General features: G+C 44.7%; 1 protein-coding gene across 1 annotated transcript in view; it reads right to left on the bottom strand.

The window, feature by feature from the left end:
• LOC309961636 (TPA-induced transmembrane protein) overlaps positions 1 to 24,492 on the bottom strand; it is a 30,409-nt gene extending 5,917 nt beyond the window's left edge. Inside the window, exons 1-4 of the mRNA XM_082839085.1 lie at positions 24,346 to 24,492; positions 18,320 to 18,449; positions 8,845 to 8,972; positions 2,746 to 2,816 (exon numbers count right to left, since the gene is read on the bottom strand). Of these exons, the coding sequence (XP_082695211.1) occupies positions 2,746 to 2,816; positions 8,845 to 8,972; positions 18,320 to 18,449; positions 24,346 to 24,483 (467 nt within the window). The 5' untranslated portion in view covers positions 24,484 to 24,492. The remainder of the gene's footprint in view (positions 1 to 2,745; positions 2,817 to 8,844; positions 8,973 to 18,319; positions 18,450 to 24,345) is intronic.
• Between the last annotated feature and the right edge of the window lie 717 nt (positions 24,493 to 25,209).

Raw genomic sequence — 25,209 nt, 5'->3', positions numbered from 1 at the left:
CACGGGTTCGTGCCCCGGTCTGGGAAGATACCACATGCCGCGGAGCGGCCGGGCCCATGAGCCATGGCCGCTGAGCCTGCACGTCCGGGGCCTGTGCTCCGCAACGGGAGAGGCCACAACAGTGAGAGGCCCGCGTACCGCTAAAAAAATCAACGGAATCACACTGCAACTCATGAAACTGATTTTAGGAAAAACATCTTTTTAGTTCTGCATTCCCTCCTGGGACAAAAGGGCAAAGAGTGTACTGCCCTAGAAGCCCCCTCATCAATGCATTCATCACACAAAGTTGAGGTGGTCCTAACCTCCTCCTTCCACCTAGAACCCATCCCCTTGGAGTCCGCCAGGAGAGGCCATGCAGGGGAGATACTAACTCGGCTATTGTCAACGAGGCTCCAAGAGCTGCCCAACACCAGGCTTTACCCCTGAGGCAGGCCAGGGAACCCCTTTTTTTCCCTGTTCTCACATCACAGCCTCTCCCTGCCCCAACAAGCGTGTGTCAGAGCTACTCAGTTTAACTAGTTCATTACTTAACCTATAAAATGTTCAAGGTAGGGCCCAAAGCTCCCTGCCATCGGCTGGATGCAGACTCCTAATCTCTCACAGATGACCTTGGGTACCAGCAGCAGATCATACCTCCCTGGTTTGTCCCCAAAGTGAGAAACTTTTTCTGTTCCATTTCCACTTCCTAAGGTTTTGCAACTCTCAGTAAGGGGACCTAAGGAAAGGGAGTTTTCATCTTCTTAGAACATACTTTCCCATTTCTAAAATAAAAATAATCATGAGGCTATCCTCAGCTAATCAACAGTCTATACAGCTTGTTAAATGCTACCTTAACATTTAGATTTCTCAACAGATATCCTTTGGTTCAAGAAGGCCTAGATTTTTTTAAAAGGTCCAGATTAAGAGCCAGCAATAAAATATTTAAGAGTGGCCACATCTGAGATCCTCACCCAAGGGCAAGTTTGGGTTTTTTTTGTTTTTTTTTTTAACATCTTTATTGGAGCATAATTGCTTTACAATGGTGTGTTAGTTTCTGCTTTATAACAAAGTGAATCAGTTATACATACACATATATTCCCATATCTCTTCCCTCTTGCATGTCCCTCCCTCCCACCCTCCCTATCCCACCCCTCTAGCACAAAGCACAGAGCTGATCTCCTTGTGCTATGCGGCTGCTTCGCACTAGCTATCTATTTTACATAAGGGCAAGTTTTGCAGACAAGCCAGTCCCAGGAGTGAATCAGAACACTGTCCCTGCCAACGACTGGCAAAGAGCTCCCTCTTGTGGCCAGAGGTCACATACACCAATACTCGGACTGATGCGCAGGCTTTGGAGGCAATGCGTTTGTTTCTCAGTTCGACACTGTTGAAACTCTGTCTGGACTTTAAAAAATGAAACAAAAATGTTTCCCAGCAGAATTTCTTTATCCGAAAATCCTAAAACCCCTGGGTTTTTCTTTCAAATAACTTTTAAAAATAGATTCTCTCACATTACTCTTCAGATTTTGTTTTACTCAGTTTTCTGATGGGTTTTCTCAGTGTTTACCCCAACCCATTATGCAATCCCACCTCCTCTAGACCCGTAATATGGGCTGGATTCTTGGTAAGACCCTTTACGCTCTGAATATCCTTCCTCTCTCACCTGTCTTTGAATTGTAAGTTAGGGCAAGCGCACTAAGAGGAAAGTTGGGACTGATTATGCATTTCTCCCTTTTCTATTGGCGTTTTAATACCAGTAATTTATGAATAAAATAGGCTAGGTCAAAAGTGTCACCATAAGGTAGCATGCACACTGGCGGTCCATAAAGAAGGAGGAATAGTGCTGTTGACAAGGCAACCTGCCACTGTGTTTTCAGACTCCAAATCCCTTTGGTTTTACCCCACTGTGCACTGGTGCTTCCCCTCCCAGGTTTGGGAAATTTATGGTTTGAGTGGAGGAACCTCAATGTAAAATTGCCTTTGATGGTCACATTCCAGGGCTATCTTAGGCACAGCAGGTAATAAAGCTTTGCCTTGTAAATCTTGTCCTAACTATATAAAAGGATAATCAAATGACTCTTCTACATACATACACACTTTTACCTAAGTGTCTATAGACATATATAAAAACATAAGAGATTAGGAGGAAAGGAAACAATACATATGCGTGCGTATATGTTACACATATATAATACACAAAGTATATATGGTAAATACATGCACAGAAGAAATCACACAGACCAGTGATTGTTGTTCATTTTGTAGAAGGGACTGGAATTCACTGCGGAATTGATTGGCACAGGAACTGTCCAGGGGTAGTGGGGCAGGGGAAGGCGGGATGTGTACTTTGCTGGTAGCATGTATCTTTATTTTTTAATATTATACAAGGAGCATGAACTTGTATATGACTTGTGTTCCTCAAAAGCAAAAGCCAGTACATAATCCAGCACTATCTGAGATCTATTTCTATTTCTACTCTTAGCTTATTCGAGCATCTGCTGGGAAACAGAAATGGTTTGTCTGGGCTTTTGCTCTATTCCCTGTTACTGGGTTGAGTCATATAATTTATCTGGATTTAATTTTTTTCCTTCGTAAAATAAGGGCATTGAGCTAGTTGGCCTCCAAAGACCCTCCCGGCACTGACACTATGGTTCTATCTTCCGTTGGTCCCCTCCGTGCTTGCGGATTAGGGAAGTCCTTTTTGGTAACTAGCTATGAGTGTGGATTTCCAGAGAGACACCAGCACATAATGCTCCACATTCTTACCTGAAGTCTATGATTTCAACTGAAGTAAAGTAACGGCTCAGAGCTGGTGATGAACTGTACACATCTGTGAGCTAAAACAAACAGGGCCAAATTAACAACCACACACATTACTGCCAGGTCATACTGCATATCACCTGACAAAGCAAAACTACTCCTAAGCAAAGGAGATCCAGCTCTAGGGAGGAATTAACTTACCTAGAGGCTCTGGATGAAGAAACAGGAAGGGGTGGGCCCCTCACCAACCAAAATCCAAGTTAGCATTCATTTCAAGGGATCTCATTTGTAAGGATCAAGTGACCAGGCTGGGATTTTCAACATCTCGTATGTTGCGCTGAGACCTGTGGCCTTACTGGTCGGCAGCCTGAGCCCACACAGACCCGAAGCACCATGGGAAGGAGGGAACCCCCGCGGGGCTAGGAAGACTGCAAAACAGGCCGCTCAGGGCCCCGTTTATAACCAAACAAGGGCCTCTTCTCTCTTTTCTCCAGAGCTTCACTCCAAGGAGAAACAGCCACGCTGTTTCTGGATAATGGGATTAAGTGGGGGAACAATGGCAAAGATTCGGAGTTCTTATTTTATCCATGAAATGTTGCAACCATAAAAAATAATGACATCTGTGTTCGCAACTACCCAGGTTTCATGCCCTTACATTTTACCATATTTAGTTGAGCCCTTTAGGTGAAGAAACCCAGCACAGCTAAAGCTATTCCTACACACTATTCTGTTTTTCCTCCCTCCCTCCCCACTACTAACCACTGCCCTGAAGCTGGCATGTATCCTTTCCATGCATGTTTTTATAAACCTAACACTCCCCTGTGTAATCATAACTATACATAAATTTAATGCACATTTTTATTCAAATAAAACATACCATATTCTACATAATTTTCTCTGACTTGCTTTTTTTTCACTCAAAATCACATTTGAGGTTTACCCATAATGGTCCATCTAGAGGGAGGTCATTCAGTGTGACTCCTAACTCTGCAGAGATTCCATGAAATGATTGCTCCACTTCATCCCGTCCCCTACTGGTGGCCATGGGCTTTGTTTCCGATTTTCTCCTGCTACAAACTATGCGGAGGTGATCCTGCCTGAACCTCTCTGAGCCTCTCTTCTTATACAGGTAAGAGTTTCCCTGGGCCATATACCAAGAGATGGACTTGGGTCCAAGAGTTAGCACATCTCTACCTTAACTAAGTCTTTCTGAATTGCTCTCCATTTCACTCCCCTCCCAGCAATGTATAAATGCTCTATTTCCCACAGCCTTGCGAGCATTTAATGTTACCAGATTTTTCCATCTTTGCCAATCTGATGAGTATAACATCGTGTTTTACATCGTTTTCATTGGCAATGTCTCGCTTTCTAGTGAGGTTGGGTATCTTTTTGTGTGTTTATTAACTCTGTGGGATTTCTCACCTTTGAATTGCCTATTAGGGCCCTGTCTTTCTCTTGGGTTGTCTTATCCAAACTGATTGGTGTTACATTCTGGACACTAGCTGTTGGTTTTGTGTCATAAATATCTTCTCCCAGTCTTTGATTAGTCTTTTCATCATGCTTCAGAGATGTGGATTCTCACCTATAGTACCCGAGAACTTGTGCCTGAATGTATTTACGTTGCATGCCTTTAAAATTTACTTTGAAGGTTAAATGCCTTGTTCTTAGCAGGCAGGAGGACAGTGCTGGGATCTGGGTACACCCCCCAGCATGGACCCAGCTCTGAGGCTGGAAGCAAGCCCACGGCCAGGCCTCTGAGAGCCCGGCCAGAGACACTCCTGCCGGCCTAAAGCCTCAGCCCTGACGTTGTTCTAGAAATTCCACACCTAGGGTTTCCCCCGTGCTGAGCCTGGCACGCCCTGTAGCACCTATCACAGCTCGGTGCCTCACTGTTGTATCCGGCAGCAAGCAGCAGAACTACCCCCGAGGAAAACGTGCCCACCTGCCTCCCCCCATCCCAAGCGGAATCTCATGCAGGCTGCCTCCATATTTCTCTCCCACTTAACTCACTGGTGACAATTCATTCTCTCCCAGGTAGAGCAGACGGGACTAGACCACCTCCTCTAATCCTGTCACTGTTGCTGTGATCTGCATAAGAATCTTGACATAAGAGGCATTGCTATCTCTGCTATCTCTCCCTTTCTCACTGATCAAAAAAGAAAAAAAAATTCCAGGCATTCGGGGAGGTTACAGAACATGGCCCAGGCCACTCTGCTAGTAAGGGATTCAATCCTAGATGTTACAGACACTAAGGCAGCTTCCTCATGTTTTATCACACCACCCAGTGGAGATGAAGCAAGGAGGAAAGTGGATCCTTCCGAATATCAAGGAGGAAAGTAGCATTAAGTGTTAAGAACTTTGGGGGAAAACGACTGGGTCATCTTATAGATTTTGAGCCCCACAGAAAAGAATATTGCCAGCAGGCCGACAGTCATTTAGAAAACCCGGGAGGTTGGAAAGTGGCTCTCCCAGGGCTGCTCAGAAGGAGAGGGAAGAAGATGAGGATGCTACAGACGGGATTATTTTTCAAGAGCTGAAAATAACAGCAATAATAACAACAATAATGCCATTCTCTTCCTTTAAGATTGAGCTTCTTATGTCAGGAGTTATGTTTGTCTTTCCTTCTTTTTTCCCTCCCTCTCATCTTTCCTTTATTAATCCTTAGGGCCCTAATCACTGTGTTTTGCACATAGTAGGTACTCAGAAGAAATGTTAAGTTAAAATTTTATGTTAAGAGATGGAGTGGTATACTAGATCACTTTCAGTGTCCACTCTAACATTCTTTTTGGTGGCATGGTCCCCAGCTATAATTAGGACATATTTAGGAGCTGTTAACCACACTACCCACTTTGGGACCAAAAAAGTGAAAAGAGGGGCTCCTCACCCCTTGCTCTGGTGTCTCTCACACTATGCCTATGAGGCTGGGTACAAACTGAGCTCAGAGCCCGGTGAGCTGATCACCAGAGTCAGGTACAGTGGCTCATCAAAAACCGCTTCCAATTATTTACAATAGCCAAGACATGGAAGCAACCTAAGAGCCCATCAACAGATGAATGGATAAAGAAGATGTGGTGCATAGAGACAATGGAATACTACTCAGCCCTAAAAAAGAATACGATACTGCCATTTGCAGCAACACGGATGGACTTCGAGGGTATTATGAAATAAGTGAAATAAGTCAGACAGAGAAAGACAAATGCTGTAAGATAACAATTATATGTGGAATGTAAAAAATAAAACAAACTAGTGAATATAACAAAAAAGAAACAGACTCACAGATACAGAGAACAAACTAGTGGTTACCAGTGGGGAGAAGGAAGCGGGGACAGGCAAGATGGGGGTAGGGGATTAAGACGTACAAACTACTATGTATAAAATAAATAAGCTAAAAGGATGTATTGTACACACACAGGGAATATAGCCAATATTTTATAATAACTATAATTGGAGTGTGACCTTAAAAACTGTGACTATGTTGTACACCTGAAACTTATAATACTGTATATCAACTATACCTCAACCTCTTAAAAAGTGATAGCGTTAAAAAAAAAAGAGAGAGAAAGAAAAGAAAACAGCTTCCAGAGGAAGAGGGATGCCTTCCCTGCATCATCAGAGGGGCCAACGCTAATTCGGCAACATGCACGTGGACTGAGCTATGACACCACAGAGCTAACGGGCTGCCTTAAGCAGAGTATCGGCCCCAACCCTAAGAGAAGGAAACTGGCAGTGAGATATGAGAGGGGCCAGGAAAACTGTGTTTAGAAAAGCAAGACAGTAAAGCAAAAGAGAGGGCACAGTGTTTCAATATCGACTCCCATTTACCGTCCATGTCCAGAAGCTTCTGGAAACTGGCCTAAGTGGAAGAAAGGGGTTCTTGACCTGATAATTAGATAGTAATTAGACAGTAATATCTCTAAGTTCCTCATTTTTGTTCCTGAACATATTTGATTGGGAAGCCAGGGGCAGGAGTCATTTCAGCTCACTGCACCTTACGTTTATCATCTGCAAGTCAGATAATTCTTTTTAAAAATGTTTTACAGGGCTTCCCAGGTGGCGCAGTGGTTGAGAGTCGGCCTGCCGATGCAGGGGACACGGGTTCGTGCCCCGGTCAGGGAGGATCCCACATGCCTCGGAGCGGCTGGGCCCGTGAGCCATGGCTGCTGAGCCTGTGCGTCCGGAGCCTGTGCTCCGCAACGGGAGAGGTCACAACAGTGAGAGGCCCGCATACCACAAAAAAAAAAGAAAAGAAAAAAAAATGTTTTACAAAGTTCTGTATAGGCACCCCATATGCACCTGTGGGTATACAGGGAAAGTGCAGGAACAAGCTCAAAGAGGCCTGTGAACTTGCCCCAGAGATCTGCCAGTCCCTGTTCCTCAGCCACTACCCGGTGATGAGTTAAAAACACCTGTAGAATCTGCTCACGCCTGCTTCTGTGCAAAAGAGATATGGCTTTAAAGTGAGTGATTAATACCCAGTTCCCCTTGACGTAGAGTGTCCAGTCTGTAACAGGTGACACATGTGGACGCTGACTCACTTGGTTTCTGCTCGGCCAGTGCAAAACCCCTCAATGAAAAAAGCACCCAATGGACTTACTTCCCTAGTGGTCCAGTGGTTAAGACTCCGAGCTTCCACTGCAGGGGGTGTGGGTTCGATCCCCGGTAGGGGAACTGGGATCCTGCATGCCACGCGACGTGGCCAAACTATTAAAAAAAAAAAAAAAGGCAACCAAGAGGAAAGTAGCAATAGGCTATTCACTCAGCAGCTTGCTCTGGAAGCAGGTGGCAGGAAAGGAGGAAAAGGGAACTGCAGATAAGATATAAACAAGGAAACGAAGGAGGAAGAGAAACCTGGAATAATCCTCGCAAGGTACAAACTCCTGTGATCAAAGGGGCAATCAAACGGTATGCACCTGGCTGCCCAGAAACTGACTCTGGGGTGACCTAGATGGAAGCCAAATAAAGAGGGCTCACTCCAAACTATCAACTGCAGGGAAGAGGGTAACAGACGGCAGGCTAGTCTTGCTTAGGTTTTCTTATCAAAAACTTTTCTGGGTCTGGCCGTGAACCACCCTGTCTTTGACAAGGTGACCAGGGCTGTCCACCAACCCTCGTGGTCTGGCTGCAGAGCCCCCATATTGCACAGAGGCTCATTCTCCTGCATTTCCTGCTCCGTGAGTGATGTCACCGTCCACCCACGTGGCCACCCAACCAGGAGCCTGGAGCCATGCTCTCCCTCAGACCCACATCCAACCGCCATGAAGTCCTACTGAGGGAGAAGACCTCTGAAATCTCACTTGAACCTTAATTACTCCCCCTGACATTGCCCTAGTTCAAGGCTCTCTCATTTGTCACCCAACTTATTACAACACCCTCTAACTAAGCGCTCTACTTCCAGTGTTTTTCCGTCATCACACAGAACAACTGAAATCGGAAGCTGACCATGTCAGCCTGCAGATTAAAATCTCTCAGGGCCTCGTCAAAGAACACAGAAACCTTCACGAGCTGACCCGCCCCCTCCTGTTCAGCCTCACCTCTGCAAGTCCGCTACGCAGTATGCAGGGGCCATGGCACATCCTCTAGTATTCCCTGCTCTCTAATCTGGAACACCCCTACTTCATATTTCAAGATTCTTCCTGAGTGTCACCTCCTCCAGGAGGCCCTGCGTGCCTCCATCCCCACCTCCATGTTTATATAAAACACACTGTACGTATCTCAGTGATGGAACATATCACACTGTTTATAACTATTTAATTGCTTCCTCTCCTTGGACCGTGAGCTCCCATTGAGCGCTCAGACTTTGTGACCCTAGCACCGGGCATGTTGTTGAGCACATCGCAGACCCTCAATGAAACTTCAGGTTGAATCAAGTATAAGACCAGAATGAGAAACAGAACACTCTCCTCCAGGATGCATTTAGCTGGAGGCCAGGGCTCCTCCCTCTGGCTTTGCACTACAGAAAATCCATTTCTAAGCACCGGTTTCTGCCACTACCCAGACAAAGAATCCAAGCTTGAAGCTACCTACCGGCTAGCTCTAAGCCAACTGTTCCAGGAGAATTCATACTCTAATGCTAAGAACTCAGTAACAATGCATAAGGTATCCTACCCTTTTCGTGAGCAGGTCAGGCAATTTCTCTTCAGTAACACACTCCTCTGGAATCTTTAGCGTGACCAAGAATGTTTTATTAGACGACAATTCAAGTATTTCATTTTCATCCTCATCGACATAGGTTACTAAAGAGAATGGGGGCGGTATAAAAAGTAAAAGTAAACACATGCATAAAATAATAAACTTATTTACTCCATTGGCTGCTATACTTAAAAAACAAACAACGAATATTCATCAGGGATAAAGCCTGGACACAGTAAGCAAGAATAAGCAGAAATGTTTTCTCTTCTCAGTAAGGCTGAATAAAGACAAGGGCTCACCTCTATCATGATACAAATTTTGTTGTTTTATTTGACGCCACGGGGGGCTCAGATTCCACTGAACACAGACTGGGAGAAGGGCGGTGGGAGGAAGCAGGAAGAACGTGAACTCCTTGGTTAAACTGACCCTGTAGCTTAGCTACATGCACAGGTATCAAGGAAGACGCTGGAGACGTTCTGGAGGGGCCAAAAAACAATGGGGGACGGGGGACAAGGAGCAGAGCAAGGAACTTTGCTGAATCCTCTTCGGTTCTGTACACATGCTGAGGAAGTGACCATCCTCGAGCAGAACAGCTTGGGGATTAGAATCTGAGAGCGTGAGCATGAAGTCATCGCTCTCCAGGATGTCCCACGGCGGGGATGTTGACACACTCTGTTTGCACTCAGAGCCCCAGGGCTCACAGGACTTACATTCCTGGGACAACAGTTGGCTGCTTTGTTCTAAGGACTATGAGTTAATTGATTTCTTAAGCAGTTAGAGCCAAAGGAAAAACACACAAAGTCGGAGACAGGAGTTCAAAGCTGGCATGCTGGCACTAATTATGCTCCCCTGGCTTCCTGCCCGCGTCACTCAGGGACAACCTCTCCGGCCCTGAGAAAGGCGTGGGTGACTGGAACCAGGTGTTTGTCGTGAATTTTTTTCTGTAATCCCACACCTCAAACATAACATTATCAGCCTCTTTTACTGGACTCTGAAAAGGCCACAGTGGCATCAATTCTGGGTTTATGATGGAAGAAAGAGTCCTGGTACTTATTCCCTGAGGAAGTCTGAAGTGTGAGGCATGAGAAGCAAGGGAATGTGCAGGAGAATTAACAGAGTGGGCCGGAGGCTGCCAGCCTTCGCAAGTCCAGCACAATGTTGGCCCCTGGCTGGAATCTGGGGCTCAGATTTCTGGAGTGTTCCCACGTTTCCTGGTAAAGAGTGGCTGGCTGTGCCTCAACTGTTTGCAGAAACAGTGTGGCTTGTGCTGAGCCTCTCCTTTCCTTCTGGGAGTCTGGAGCTTTGGTAGGTACCGGGCAGAGCCTGCCTATGAGACCAACTCCAATAAAAACTGAATCTCTAATGAGCTTCCCTGGTGGACAACATTTCACACGTGTTGTCACAACTCATTGCTGGAGGAATTAAGTGCACTCTGCGTGACTGCACTGGGCAAAGACTCTTGGAAGCTTGCACCTGGTTGCCTCCATATTTTCCTTTATATCCTTTAGCTGTAATAAATCAGTCATCTTTATGACTATAGGCTGAGTCCTATGAGTCTTACCAGCAAATCACTGAATCTGGGGGTGATCTTGGGGACCCCAACACAGGGAATTATCCCTGCGTCCTTATTTGTTGTAAGTCATCATGTTATTTTTGTCTGAGAATAAAAGTTATGCCCTCAAAGCAGAAAACTTGCAAAGTATAGGAAATTGCAGCAAAGCAAGAAAAAAATTACTAATAATTCTTTAATCAAAAGGTCCCCCCCATATTTTATATTATATATTTGAGGTCTTAATGAGAAGGTAATTTGTATACTGCTTTTTGTTGTTTGTTGTCATCATTTCCTCTCTGTCTTGATTCTTTTGTTGCTGTTTACATATCAAAAGCCATTCCCCACGTGTTTAAAATTCCTTGCAAAGATTATTTAATGGCTGCACTAATGTTCTAAAACCATTTAGTGTTTTTATCTTTCCAATTTATAAATGTTGCTGCAATGGGTATCTTTGAGCTCTACACCCACCACATACATTTCCAGAGTAGATACCATTGCCTCAGAAAGGAATAAGGATGCCAGAGAATGGATACAGGAGTCACAGAACTGCTGAACTCAAGGGCACTAAGAAATGCCAGGTTTGCCATTGTATATTCTTGCCTCCTTTGCCACAGACTGATTGACCATAAGCGCATGGGTTTACTTCTGGGCTCTCTATCCTGTTCCGTTGATCTGCATCTCTGTTTTAGTGCCAGTACCATACTGTTTTGATGACTGTAGCTTTGAAGTATAGTCTGAAGTCAGGGAGCCTGATTCCTCCAGCTCTGTTTCTCTTTCCCAAGATTGTTGTAGCTATTCAGGGTCTTTTGTGTTTCCATACAAATTTTAAGATTTTTTTGTTCTAGTTCTGTGAAAAATGTCATTGGTAATTTGATAGGTATTGCAGTGAATCTGTAGATTGCCTTGGGTAGTATGGTCATTTTGAAAATATTGATTCTTCCAATCCAAGAACACAGTATATCTTTCCATCTGTTTGTGTCTTATTTGGTTTCTTTCATCAGTGTCTTATAGTTTTCATAGTACAGGTCTTTTGCCTCCTTAGGTAGGTTATTCCTAGGTATTTTATTCTTTTTGATGCGACGGTAAATGAGATTGTTTTCTTAATTTCTCTTTCTGATCTTTCATTGTTAGTGTATAGGAAAGCAGGAGATTTCTGTGTATTAATTTTGTATCCTGCAACTTTACCAAATTCATTGATGAGCTCCAGTAGTTTTCTGGTAGTGTCTTTAAGATTTTCTATGTACAGTATCATGTCATCTGCAAACAGTGACAGTTTTACTTCTTTTCCAATTTGGATCCCTTTTATTAAGAAATGCCAAGTTCAGGACTTCCCTGGTAGTCCAGTGGTTAAGGCTCTGTACTCCCAATGCAGGGGGCCCGGGTTCGATCCCTCGTCAGGGAACTAGGTCCCACATGCATGCTGCAACTAAGGAGCTTGCCTGCTGCAACTAAAGAGCCTGTGTGCCACAGCTAAGGAGCCAGCACAACCAAAATAAATAAATAAATAAATGATAATTTAAAAAAAAAAAAAAAAGGAAGAAAGAAATGCCAAGTTCGAAAAGAGATCTCCCATAATAGCTCTAATGACATATACTTAACTTGTATTATCTGAATGAATCTGTACCCGACCTGGCTAAATAGTCGTGCTTGTTAAAATAACAACAACAGCAAAAAAAAATAGGTTTACCCAGTCAGCAGAATTTTCATGTTTTTAATGGGATTTAACCTAGTCAGTATTTCCATGTAGAGAAAACGTCTTTAAAAAATTGTAGTACATATATAGAGGACACTGGAGGCACACAAAAACAGCTCTTAGGCAGGAATATAAGAAATGAGGCTGGAGAGGTAGGCCTTAAATGCCAGATGTCTTCAAGAGATAATGGAGGTTGTTAAATGCCTCCCAGGAAGGAGATGAGGGTAAATCTGCTGGTGACAGATGGGATGAAATGGAACTGGGGGAGATTGGAGGCAGAGAGGCCACTGGACAAGAATGGGAGAGACAGATTTCGACTGACAGCAGTGGGAAGAGGAAGGAAGGAAGGGAGGGAGAAGAAAGACCAGGATGGTGGAAACAGAGCTGGCTGTAAAGGCAGCCAGACTTAGTTGGAATTCCAGCTCAGTTAGTCATTAGCCATGTTACTTGAGCAAGTCACTTAAATCTCTGACGTAGTTTCTTCAACAGAAATGCCTACACTGTAGGTGACGGTAAAGATAAGAACCACCATATATAAAGTATACAGCACAGAGCCTTGCCGTAGGCAGGTAGTCAATGTTGAAAGTTTCTATCAAGACACTACCAAGGAATGATTGATAAGACCTGGTCATTATCTAGCTATAGGAAAGAAGAAGAAATCAAAAATGTTCCAAAGTATCAAGCCTAGGTAACGGGAAGAATAACAGCTACCGTATTAAGCATTACGCACATGTATGCACTTGTATTTACCTCATGTAATCCTCCAATCAACCCTATTAATTAAATATTAATGTTTTTATTTTAAAATGAAGACATTGAGGCTTAGAAAAAAATGCATAATTTGCTTAGGTCAGTCAATTGAGCGAGTAAGTAGGAGGGTCAAGGTACATTTATAGACACAGATCCAGAAATCATTTATATTTTACAAATGTGGAAACTGAGGCAAGGAGCATTGAAGAATTTGCCTAAAGTTACACAATTGGATGATATAAACCTGGCCTCATGACTCACCATGAAACTATAAAAGGTGAGCTCAGTGGAGAAGGGGATACACATGACTAGTAGTTTCACATGGATAATGATAAAGATGATGACAGTTATTTCCAGGTAGAGAACTACAGCAAAGTGCACGACTAAAACTCAGGAAAAGTGTTCCAGGGGGCACCTCTGAGAGGGGATGGCTGCTGCCTTGGGACTAAATGAGCTTCTCAAGGGAAAGAATGAAGAATGAGAAGAGTGAGAAGGCTGAAGACATGCCTCCTGCAATCACACCATGGAGCCAAAGGCAGAAATAAAGTCCTGAAGTCCAGAGTTCTGAAGGCCTGGAAGAGTACAATACAGTGGACAGAGCTGAAGGCTGCAGACAGGGCAGGGGAAGGGAGAAAGGCCATTGGGTTTTATGATCAGACACTTGCTGTTGATCTTTGGAAGAACAATTTGGGACCAATGGATACAGTGGTTTAGGAGTGAGCAGGAGATAAGATCACAGACCTCTCTTTCTAGAAGTTTGCCAGTGAAAAAAGAGGGAGAGACAAATATATAAATGAAGTAGCAAGATGCTGATGGAAGACTGCTCTGAAGGAGAGACTATGTGAGCACATTTGAAGAGGCCCGAGAGGATGCTTAGAAAGAAAGGGCGCTCTCTGAAGGTCCACGGGTCAGAAGAAGCTGGAGAGAATTCTATGGAGAACACAGGTGAAGAGGTCAGTCTTGGGAAGACAGGAGAACATATGAGATGTGAGGGAAAGAGAAGCAGGTGAAAATGCAAAGAAATTCCAAGATACCGGGCTTGCTGTCTGCCTAGGATTTTCCCATGAGTCACCCTATACCAGGGAGCAACCTGTGCAACTTGCTTGTCTGCCAGGACCATGTGATGTCATAAGATGTGATGCTTATTCCCAACTCAAGGCAAAACAAACCCATCCAATACAGCATCACGTAGGAAGTCCCTGCCTGCATCTCAGTACCAGAGCCTCCCCTACTCATAGAAAAGCCCGTATGGTAAGAGAGCTGGGGGACATCCCATAAGGGTTCCTAGACTGTTAAAACTGGTCACCTTTAACTCATATTTCTAAGCATCCACCTACTTGTCACAGTTTGGTTTCTGTAACATTTAAAATATTTTGCCCAAACCAAGGAAAGGTTTCACCAGTTAAGGCATTCCTAGGGTCTCTCCCCTCACTGTTCGGACACATTAGTAAAGAAAGCAGAATCCTTGAGGATGCTTATCTGATTCTCCAAATTATCCAGACAGGAAATGACTTTGAGAGAGAGGAAAACTTTTTTTTTTTTCCTTTACCCCTCACACCAAGGAATTTATAATTCCTTAGGGAGAAAGAGAAAATCCATTAATACTTTATTCCTAAAATCTGGGACAAAATCAGGCCTCTAGATTTAACGGGAAGGATTCCCTGAGCTCTGCCCGCGCCCCCCTGCCAACCCCAAATTGTCCATTTTAAGAAGGTTTCATTGTCTCTTGTGAGCCTGGTGGAGTGCTAGCCTCTCCTCCACACTGTGGACACAGCCCAGGCTCAATGCCTTAAGCCGAGCCGTGATCCTGAATTTGCCGTCACTTCAGTGGCGGACCATGGGCAGAGTCGAGGGAGAGCCCACTCCAGGTGCAGGCAAGAAGGGGTGCACAGTCTGTAGAGAATTAATAATAATAAACCTGACCACAGGTTGGCCTGCTTGTATTATCACCACATCATGGCCATTCCTATCAATGTCAGTGACAAGCTACAGCTCCCCACTGGGCACCTCATTCTGGTATCCTATTGGCCCCTCCCCAAATGGGATATCTTTCTGTACTGGGATGTATTCAGTGTACCCTCTGGGTCCACTCCAGCTCCACATTTATTATCACCTCCACCTCTGAGCCTCAGTCTGGAGACTACAGAGCCCCGAGACAGGAGAGTAAGGAGTTGGGAGAAAGGGAAGGAGGAGGGGAATGGCAAATGGAGGTGCTGAGAAACTTCACTTCTTAATGAACCAGACAGCATCACTTCTTAAAGAATGTACACTCATTCTTTTTTTAATTGAAGTATCGTTGCTGTACAATGTTATATAAGTTACAGGTGTACAATGTAGTGATTCACAATTTTTAAAGGTTATACTCCATTTACAGTCATTGTAAAATACTGGTCATATTCCCCGTGCTGTACAATATACCTAATAGTCTGGATTTCTTTCTCCCCTACCCACATATCGCCCCTCCCACATTCATTAACGAATGCACAGCCTTCGACTCTCCCACCTGCCCTTTTCCCAGACAGCAGCATTTTCTACACAGCGCCCAGAAGTTCTACCAATACTCGATTCATATCAACGGGCTTGACAATTGGACAATGGCTGATTTTTGCAGACTGTCATTCCAAAAGTGCCCGCGGAGCTGCTCTGGGTGAGGCTGGGACTGTCAGGGAGGGAGTCCTGTCCCTGCTCCTTTTTACCCATTAAACCCGCCACTGCCTACTATGACCCTCCCCACAAGCCCAAACTCCTGAAAGTTGAGATGCCAAGTAAAATAAAAGTATTTCCCTGATTTAAAAAAAGTAAAAGTTTGAAAATCTCTCTTACGGCATTAACATATTTTAAACACAATTTTATAACCAGACTGAAAACAAAGTTTGCACCGCAAGTGTTAAAAAACTCTTCCCTGAATCTGATCCTGTGAACTCTCACGTCCCCCTGAGAAACTGTGGAGGAAAATGGAATCCCTTCTTCTGCAGGTTGCTCTTCGTGATCTGAAGAGGTCAAATGACTTTCTTTTTTTTTTTTCTAATGCAAAATAAGACTTTATTAATAGAATTATTGCATATGAAAGAAATATGGGATTTTCCAGTTTGCTCTGAACTTTGTCAGAATTTATCTGAACATTTAAATTAAAAAAGAATAAAATCTAAGCAAATGCAACATTTAAACCTTAAAAGAAATTCAAACTCAGAGGTCATTGTGGCTGTCTTTAAGTAATTGAGGCATTTTTTCTATAAATAATTGAGTAAATTTTGCCTGATAATTATGATATAATAAAATAATAATAAAGCTAGCAGTACAGGATATAGTCTTTGTTTTACTACAGAAGATGGAGAAGAAGGAACGCTAACAGAAATAATTTATTGTTCTTACTACAAATGACTTTCTGAGAATGAAAATGGAAGACAGCTCTTGGATCTTGAGTTGTTTTTTTTTTTTGGCCACTCAGCTTGCAGGATCTTAGTTCCCCAACCAGGGATCGAACCCGTGCCCCCTGCAGTGGAAGCATGGAGTCTTAACCAATGGACGCCAGGGAAGTCCCTGGGTCTTGAGCTTTAGAATCCTCAATATCAAACCAACCAAATCTGTGGCATCATCCTTTGTTATAGGCCCCAGATGCCAGCCGATGGTTCAGCCAACTTTTAGGACAGCACTGGCTGGTTGTGATAGGACAAGGCCGTGTGACTCAATTTCAGTTTCAATATCCACATGTGGGAGATGATGGGAAGAGGGAGTATCAACACTCATACCAAAGCGATTGTCCTCAGTGTGATGAAGGAGGGGCAGCACCTCTTATCAACTTCTCCCTGCCTCAGAACCAGCCTCTGGCCTCAAAGACACAGCCATTCCACCTCAACACCGCCTTAAGTAACTAAGCAAACATGCTGCCTGCCTGGGAAGCTCACATGCTAGAGGTTGGCACACCTCATCAGAGTTTTCCTATTTCTTCAGGTACTGTAAAACTTTGAGACAGGAGATGAAAGGGTTGGGACAAGGAGGAACAGGAGGTGAATGACAAATGCAGTTCCTTAGGAGAATTCCCAGGGCCCCCTCTGGAGAGACTCAGGGGCTGCCATGCTTGCTCTCATCCTGTAACTTGGTTTGCTAGGGAGAGTCCAGCTCAACCCTTATCTTGTGGTGATCAAATCACCCTCACAAGTATCCCGGTTCCAGAAGAGCCCCCCTCACACCCCTGTACCCTACAATCACCCACACATAGAAATGAAAGCACTTTTCTTCTTTCCTATTTTGAAATTGAAATATTGCCCACTGGGGGCGGGGGTGTGTGCTATATTTATGCATCATAAAAACCTTAATACTGATAATCATAAAAAAATTAGCAACTACCTAAAAGGTTTTAAAAAGATGTGGAAAGGCTTCCCTGGTGGCGCAGTGGTTGAGAGTCCGCCTGCCGATGCAGGGGACACGGGTTCGTGCCCCGGTCAAGGAGGATCCCACATGCCGTGGAGCGGCTGGGCCCGTGAGCCATGGCTGCTGAGCCTGCGCGTCCGGAGCCTGTGCTCCGCAACGGGAGAGGCCACAGCAGTGAGAGGCCCGCGTACCGCAAAAAAAAAAAAAAAAAAAAAAAAAATGTGGAAGAGTACATCATGCAGTTATAAAAAAAAATGTTCACAAATAATTTTTAATGAATTGGCAAAATGATCTCAATGTAACATTAAAATCCGGAAGGTGAGCCACAGGATGATAAAAAACAATCTGATCGCAAATTATTTTTAAAATGCAAGTAAGAAAAAGACTAGAGAAAAATATAACAAAATATTAATAATGTGGATGGGCTTTATGGGTAACTGAACATGTACTATGTTCATATTCATAATAAAAAATAAAATGAGATAATGCATGTAAAATATATATTTAGCACCATGTGAGTTTTTGTTTTGTACCACATACAACACAAATATAACAGTGATTTCTAAAATAAGTTAAAATAATGACAGCTTACAGATGCATGGTTCTATGAAGTTTTTTAAATGCTTCCAAATACATTATTCATCATTTTACCATTACAATAATATACTAGGTATATCAGATAAAGTTATCGTTATACAATAATTACCTTTTTACAATAATTATCTTTACTAAACAAATTATTTTAAAAACTTTTCAAACACAATGGGTAAGATACAATAAAACATAGTGTTTATGGAAATTAAAAATTTAAGAAATCTTCAACATCCAATGGGTAGAGTTTAAAGTAAAACAATGACCCCCATACTTTTTCCAGAGTTTATAAAACACACAAGAAAGAAAATAAAAAAGAAAAGCAAAAATCATGTATATCTCCCATCTATTCAACATATCGCAAACCAGTTTTAAATTCATATTATAAACGATGAAGTAGCAGTGAGTACGTCTTTGATTTCAGCGTTTAAGTGTCATAAGCATTACATGAGTTCTCAAAATGCATCAATTTAGTCATGTTTAAAACCTCTTACCTCCAATCAGACATAAGCTTAGGATGATGACTATAACGAGACCTAGGAAAACAGAGGCGAGGACCATCCACAGTTTGCACTTTCCAACCAAGTTCTTATTACAGGAGTTCCAAGGGCTTTCCTTGTCAGCCTGGAAAGCAGAGGGAGACTTAGAGGCAGGCATTTGGTTTCAACAAACATTTTTTAATACTCACTATGGGCCAGTGACACTGAAATGAAGGCAGCAGGATCCTGACCTCGAGGGGCTCCACCCTACTGAGTCAAGTTTACAAAAGGACAGAATGGAACCTCACAAAGAAGTTAGCAAGAAAATGCTCTGGGGACTCTGAGGTGGGAAGGACAGGCAGGATTCTGAAGGATGGACAGAGAAAGGCATTGCAAACCCAGGAAAGAATATCCTCCCTGTCGACTCACAATGAAATTGGCCAAGAGATGCATCTGATAGGAATGTGGGTTTCAGAGGCAAGTAATGAGAGTTAAGATTAGAGGGAGTGAAAGGTTGAAGCATATCTGAGAGGGTCTTAAATGCTGCCAGAGCAGTTTGGACTTAAATTGGCGTGTACTAGGAACTCGTTGAAGGTTTCTGGCACAAAATAGCTGAGGAGAAGATTAAGAGAATGATGACTAGTTTAGACCAAGAGAACCTTCTGCTGGGGCCCAGACTCTATGTAATAAGGGCCTGGAAAGGGAATGAAAGGGAGGACAAGGACGGGAGAGATACCAGAGAATAAGCTGCAGTGTGTGTAGTGAGGCAGAGGGTGGGGTTAAAGTAAATAATTTCAACCACTCTGGTCTACTGAACATCAACACCGTTTCACTTCATCTGAACACCCCTGCAAGGGAGGTATTAACCCATTTCAAAGATGCAGTTGGGAGAGATTAGCCAGGACTAACCCCTGCTGCGTGACGCTGCCCCGCTCACTCGCTCTCCCATTGGTCTACAGGGTCCCCCAGGCACTGTGTGGGGCTCCAGGTTAAGAGTGCGCCCGGCCACCTCCACGCTCAGTACTGCCACCTGCCCCTAAAAGGTCCCATTCCTCTCCTCCTACTTCCTACATGGAGACCATGGGAAACAATGGAATATGACGCAGAAAAAATGTGTTTCTCTATCAGGATCCCAATCCCAGCTATATCACTTAAAGGCAGGGTGACTATCAGAAAACTCCTTACTGAAACTCACCAGCCCCAAGGTCCTCACCTGTAAAACACATAAGTAATAAATCTAGCTCACGGGGCTGTTATAAAAACTAGAGATCACGCACACGAAGCACTTGCTAAACAAGGGTAGAGCGGAGGTCACACTCCGGAGCCCCTGAGCGCACTTGACACTGGCTCTCAACACACAGGAGCCAGTGGTTACGTGGAGTATTCACCTGCCTCGCCAAGCGGCAGCAGGGCACTTCCTGAATCCGCGCCTCGTTAACTTTCTCTTCCGCGGTGATTTTAGTGGCAGCTATCAGAAAAGGAAACTGTCCACGCAAGGACTACAGTTTAATCTTTCTCAAGGAGAGGGTCCAAGCCTGCATATCAGAATCACGTGAAGGGGACTTTAAACAACACCTAGGCCCTACCCGGACCCAGGGGATCAGATTGCAGGGAAGGGTGGAGCAGACCCAGTTTGTCAATGTAGACTTCCCAAGGTAAATCAGCTGCTTTACGAGAGGTGGACCCCTGGTCTGGAGCCCCCCTGCTCTTCAGGAACCTGGTCAAATCTCTCCTTTCGTGGAGGCCTCCCTAGCAGCCCACCCGTGGAGAGATCTCCCAGTACACACAGCTCGGCTGCCGCTGCCACTGCCTGCCTTGTCTGGTTTCAGGTCCGAATATAAACAGATACTGGCCTATCTTCCTAGGGAAAGTGAAACCACATAGAAGGAAGGGTGGCTCTTAAAATTCCCCACTCTTATATCCCATACCTCTGCCTCATACAAGTAACAGGCACTTAATAAACGTGTGTTGCTTAGTTATAGTGGGCGCCCAAAATTTTGAGAATGCACTTTGAGAAGCTCTAGAGTAGAGGTCACACTTTGGAGCCCCTGCATGCCCTTCAGGTGGGGTACGAGGGGTACAGTAAAGGCCCCGTCAATATCTGGACAGAGGGAAACCCTCTTGAGGTAAGTGGGTGTGGAGTCCAGGGACGGCACCACCGCTCACCCCTACCCACAGACTGAGCATTGCTCCAAGGTCACCAAAGCTAGCGGCTCAACAAGGCACACAAGAAAGAGGAGTCCCAGTATAAGAAGCCTTGAACTTCTCAGGGGACAGAAACATATCTTCCTATTTACAGAGCTCCTGAGACACATGCCATTTTCAGTCCTTGTACAAGACACAGCAGGAACCATAAAGATTCGTGCCAAATGAAATGGTCTGGAGTCTCAAATGAGCCCATGAATGAGGGTCAATGCACCTCTTTGGCCCTTTGTGCCTTCACCTATGCTATCCCTTAGAGACCACAAACTAGGACGCTGGTGGTGTGAGGAGACCAATATTCTGACTTCCTGGGGGAACTCAGCTCAGAATTATATAGCCCTCCTCTGTAGGAAATGCCTCTTCCTGTCCAGCCCATCACTGCCATCCTACAGGCTGGCCCCTTCTCCTGCCATCAGCCCGAAGGCAGAGACCACTATCCTTTGAATGACTAATCTTCACATATTTTATGTCATCGTAAAATGGTCTGTCAGACACACCCAACCCATCAACGGAGTACAGCGCTGCTCAGCGGTCTGCACACCAGAATCAACACAGGAATCCTAGTTTTTCGAAGTGCCCCCAGGAGAGTCCACCCTGCCTTGAGAGAGCCTCTGATCCAGCAGATGCATGCTACCCACGCACACTGGGCCATGGAAACACAATGCCTCCTTCACTGCCTTCTTTAGCATCTCTTGCCCAAATTCTAGGTCATGAGGAGAGGCCACAGGCAGGGTCTTCTCCAGAGTGGCTTCTGAAGATTTTTGCAAACTGCATTTTACACTCTATGATGGCAGCATATGGCCCAAGAATTTCTGTGACTTTCCTCTGACTATTCCCCCAGATATATTCACATCCCTCTTCAAATAAGGTCCAAATACATGACATAAGGTCCTGAAACAATGGCAAGACTACGTATCTCTTGGATACAAAAAGCTTTTCTTCTCTTTGGCTCAATTAGGAAGAGGTATTATATAGATCAGGGGAAATTTTTCTTAGCACACAGTAAAATCTATATTTTGTAATCTTCATTGTGGGATTTAATCCACTTGTTGACTCAAGCACAAAAGAGCCAGCTGATTCTTGTCCTAAATTCTGAACAATACATGTCAGTGGGCCGATTTTTAGCTAGCCCATTCATATATGTATTGCCTGCCTCAAAACTACCCATGGATTATTACTGCTATTATCAAAATGATGCCGCCATCCCTTAAAATGCCTCTGGGACTTCTACCTGAAAACTGAGGTCAGAGTCCGTGAAATGAGCCATAAAAGAAAAGCAGTCTTACTCAATTATCCCTAATGCCTTTTCCAGTTTTGACGCAACTATATTGCCATGTTTACAGTGATGGCAGGCAAAGTGAAGTTCACTGGCTTACAATCTTTTTCCCTCAAGCCCCAAACCCAAATTAAGAAACAGAAAGTTCTTTCTACTGCCTTTGAATACCCTCCCAGATGAGCCCTTCCAAGTAGGAAGATACCCATGATATGGGATGTCTTCTTCCCGATGATTCTCAAACTCTTCCCTGCTCGTCACGCATCTACCCGTCTGCTCACATCTCCCTCATCATGCCAGATACGCTACTCAATTCCTCATATTTCACCTACGTTCCATAACTTACAGAAATTAGTAATAATATATAACAGGCAATTATACATAAATAAATATAAGTTATATATGTTTATATATTCAAATTATGTACATATATATAGACATATAAAATAAATCAACAAAAGCAGCATAGGTTTGAAAAACAGCCTGAGTTCAGTCTCAGAGCCACCACTGGGTGAACTTGAGTATTTTGGTAACTCCGCCTGAGACTCAAGTTCTTCACTCAGTGTCTTCTTCTGTCAAATCAGAATGCCACCCCCTTCCTCTGAAGTTTGTTGTGCTCATTAAATGCATTTATGTAGCAGAAGTGTTTGGCACATGATAGGTACAAAATATATGTTTAGTAAAAACACATGGACTTAATGCTACATTTCAAAGTTGGAAATCTTAACATACAGTTTAAAGAGACCTACACACAAAAGTCTTAAGAGTCTGGATCTTGCGCTTGTGGCTACATTAGTTGACTTTTCAATTTAAAATACACTTCAGCTGATTCTATGGAACCAAAGAGAATGATTAACACATTAGATGAGGATTTTTTTTTCCTCTTTTTAAAAATTATTCCTCTTCAAGCATTTCTAGAATGTTCTCCAAGTGCTGATGTAACCCTTCATCTTCACACCATTCTGTCCCTCACACAGCTTTCCTATTTCCTACACAGCTTTGTATTTCCTACAAAGCTGGTTCACAAGGAAGTCTCAGATATCTGTATACACCTGGCTAACAAGGAAGTAATTAAAACATGAAAAAGCAATCTCTACCAGGTAGGTTAAATGATAATAAAATACTGACACCCTGTATGTGTCCTGCACAGTCTACTCCTCCACTGTATTCAACATGCGTTCCCAGGCCTCACAAAGAAGACTGGTTGGCCACATTACGTTACCACCAGTTGACAGCTGGGGAAACATAGACCTTAGTGCCTTGCCTTGGGACACACCTTTTAATGGGGAAGTTGTCACCAGAATTCAGATCTCTGGATTCGGTCCCAAACCATGGAGTCCGTGGGATGCCCTGGGTCTATCTGACATGAGGCAAGTACTCCCAATTCCCATTCCTAGACATCGCCTTGGAGGATCTGTACAGCAAGTCCACAGTTGCAGCCACTTGCACAGAGATCAAATCATCTTCCTCCAACTTTCATTTTTCTATGGAATTCATCTTTCATTCAAATATAAGGTAGCAAATTACTCTCCAGGGTACCTATAAAAGCAGACTTTACAGTATTACTAGGAATCAAGGAGGAAGCAAAAGCAATGCTTTCAACTTCTGAATTTCCTGCTGATCCCCGAAATCAGCAGTTGAGCTGCCAAAGGGATGGCAGTAGAGGAGAGGGCCCTAGAAAAATCGGGTTGGAACCATATGTGTATATATGTGGAGTTCCATATACCAAGTAAACATCAAGCCAGTTCGAAGGGTTAATGGGAAGGTAGAATTCAAAGTCTCTGCTGTGTTACAAGCATTTGATCAGAATGAATAATTTTCCTGCCCCTGTTAGAGCTGAATCAGAAGAGTTCAGCCTAAACATCACCAGGGACTTACTTAGAAACTGAGATGAGTCCAAAGCGAATGAGGCGGTCTAGTTCTTTGAGACAAGAACTTGTAAGTTATTCCCCTTAGTTGAGCAGGGCAAGTGCGCCCCCCAGGCCTTCTGTACTTGCTCTTTTCTCCCTTCTCCCCTACATCTCTTCCTGTGAAATCAAATGGCCAGACGGAGAGAAGACAAAAAGTGTAGACCCAGGGGATGGCGAGCCGGGATGGGGGATGGTGGGCGGTGGGTGAAGGCTGGGGGAGGGTGGAGGGGGAGGGCAAGTAGCAAGGTCGTATAGGAAAGGAAGACAAAGAATTCTCAAGAAAAGGAGACACCAGTTATCGCTGGCTCGCCCTACTGGAAACAGAAAAACCAAGTTAAAAGTTAATGAACTTTTTAAAACCACCTCTACCTCTGGGGATTCTCTCTCTGAAGAGAGGAGCCGCACACCTCCGGGATAAGATTCCTCAAGTTCCTTGGAGCCGGAGGGATCCGAGGGGCCTCGGGCAGGCTCAAGGTGGAGGGCATTGTTGTGTCTGCTCCATTCAGAATATTCCAGCGCGCACCACCGGCGCTTGGGGTCTGCTGCGCCCAGAAAGCTGGCTGGAAACCGGAAACTGCGGTGCCAGGCCCGGGTCCTGGCCAGCAGCCTGGCTCAGAGCCCGTCGGATAACGCTGCCAGAGCGAAGACGGCCTTACCTGAACTGGGCAGGGCTCCTCCTCCAGAGGAAAGATGCCCTGGACGGCTCCACTGAGAGGCGTCTGCTCGTCTGGCTGCCCCTGGATCACCGAGAGCTCCAGGTCATCTCCTGGCGATGGGGGCCCGGCCCCCTCCATGGACGGGGAGAGGAGGATTAAACAGCCCGCCAGAAAGCAGGACGCGTACACCCGAGGGTGCGAAGTGGCCTCGAGCGTGGCTTGCCCTACGCCCCCGGTGGGCGGGGCGGGGAGCCCTCGGGCGGTGGGCGGGGCCTGGTGGGGCGTGGGGGGTTGGAGGCGGGCTTTGACGCCCGGGAAGCGCCCCTAGCTCCCGCCAGGTGCCGCAGCCTTGGTCTGCTGTGAGCTCCGGAACACAGCGGAAGAGGGCTGTTTTTCTGGTTTGTTCAGGGCGCTGCTTGCTCTGCCTTTTGCTATTTGTACATATACAAAGCAGAAGCTGAGCCGAGGGCCTGATTGGGCGTCGGGCTGTGGCATGGATGGACATTCCACCCTCCTCGAGGAGCTGTCTGTTGCACGGGCTTGCCCCAGTTTTCGCTGTCTAGCAAAATTTCATTCATTTAATCAACATATAACTATGAACATATAACTATCTCCTGCGTGCCAGGCATCGTGCGAGGTTCTGAGCCAATGAAGGTGCATAATACGAATACACTCCTTCCTCTTACGAGTCCAGAGTCATGCAAAGACACCGTAGTGAGTGGTGGAGGGAACAGCAGGCTCAGGAACCAGGCTGCCCAGATTAATCCCCTCTCACAGGGTTCCTAACTGCGAGACCTTGGACTTTCATCTTTCTGTGCCCAGTTTCGTCATCTGGAAAGCTGACATAATGTTAGTACCCCCCTA

Source organism: Leucopleurus acutus, assembly GCF_964270905.1.
Source record: "Leucopleurus acutus genome assembly, chromosome: 5".
NCBI classification, from domain to species: Eukaryota; Metazoa; Chordata; class Mammalia; order Artiodactyla; family Delphinidae; genus Leucopleurus; species Leucopleurus acutus.
Note: the sequence above shows the minus strand (reverse complement) of the source record. Positions and strands in the feature narration are given on the sequence as shown.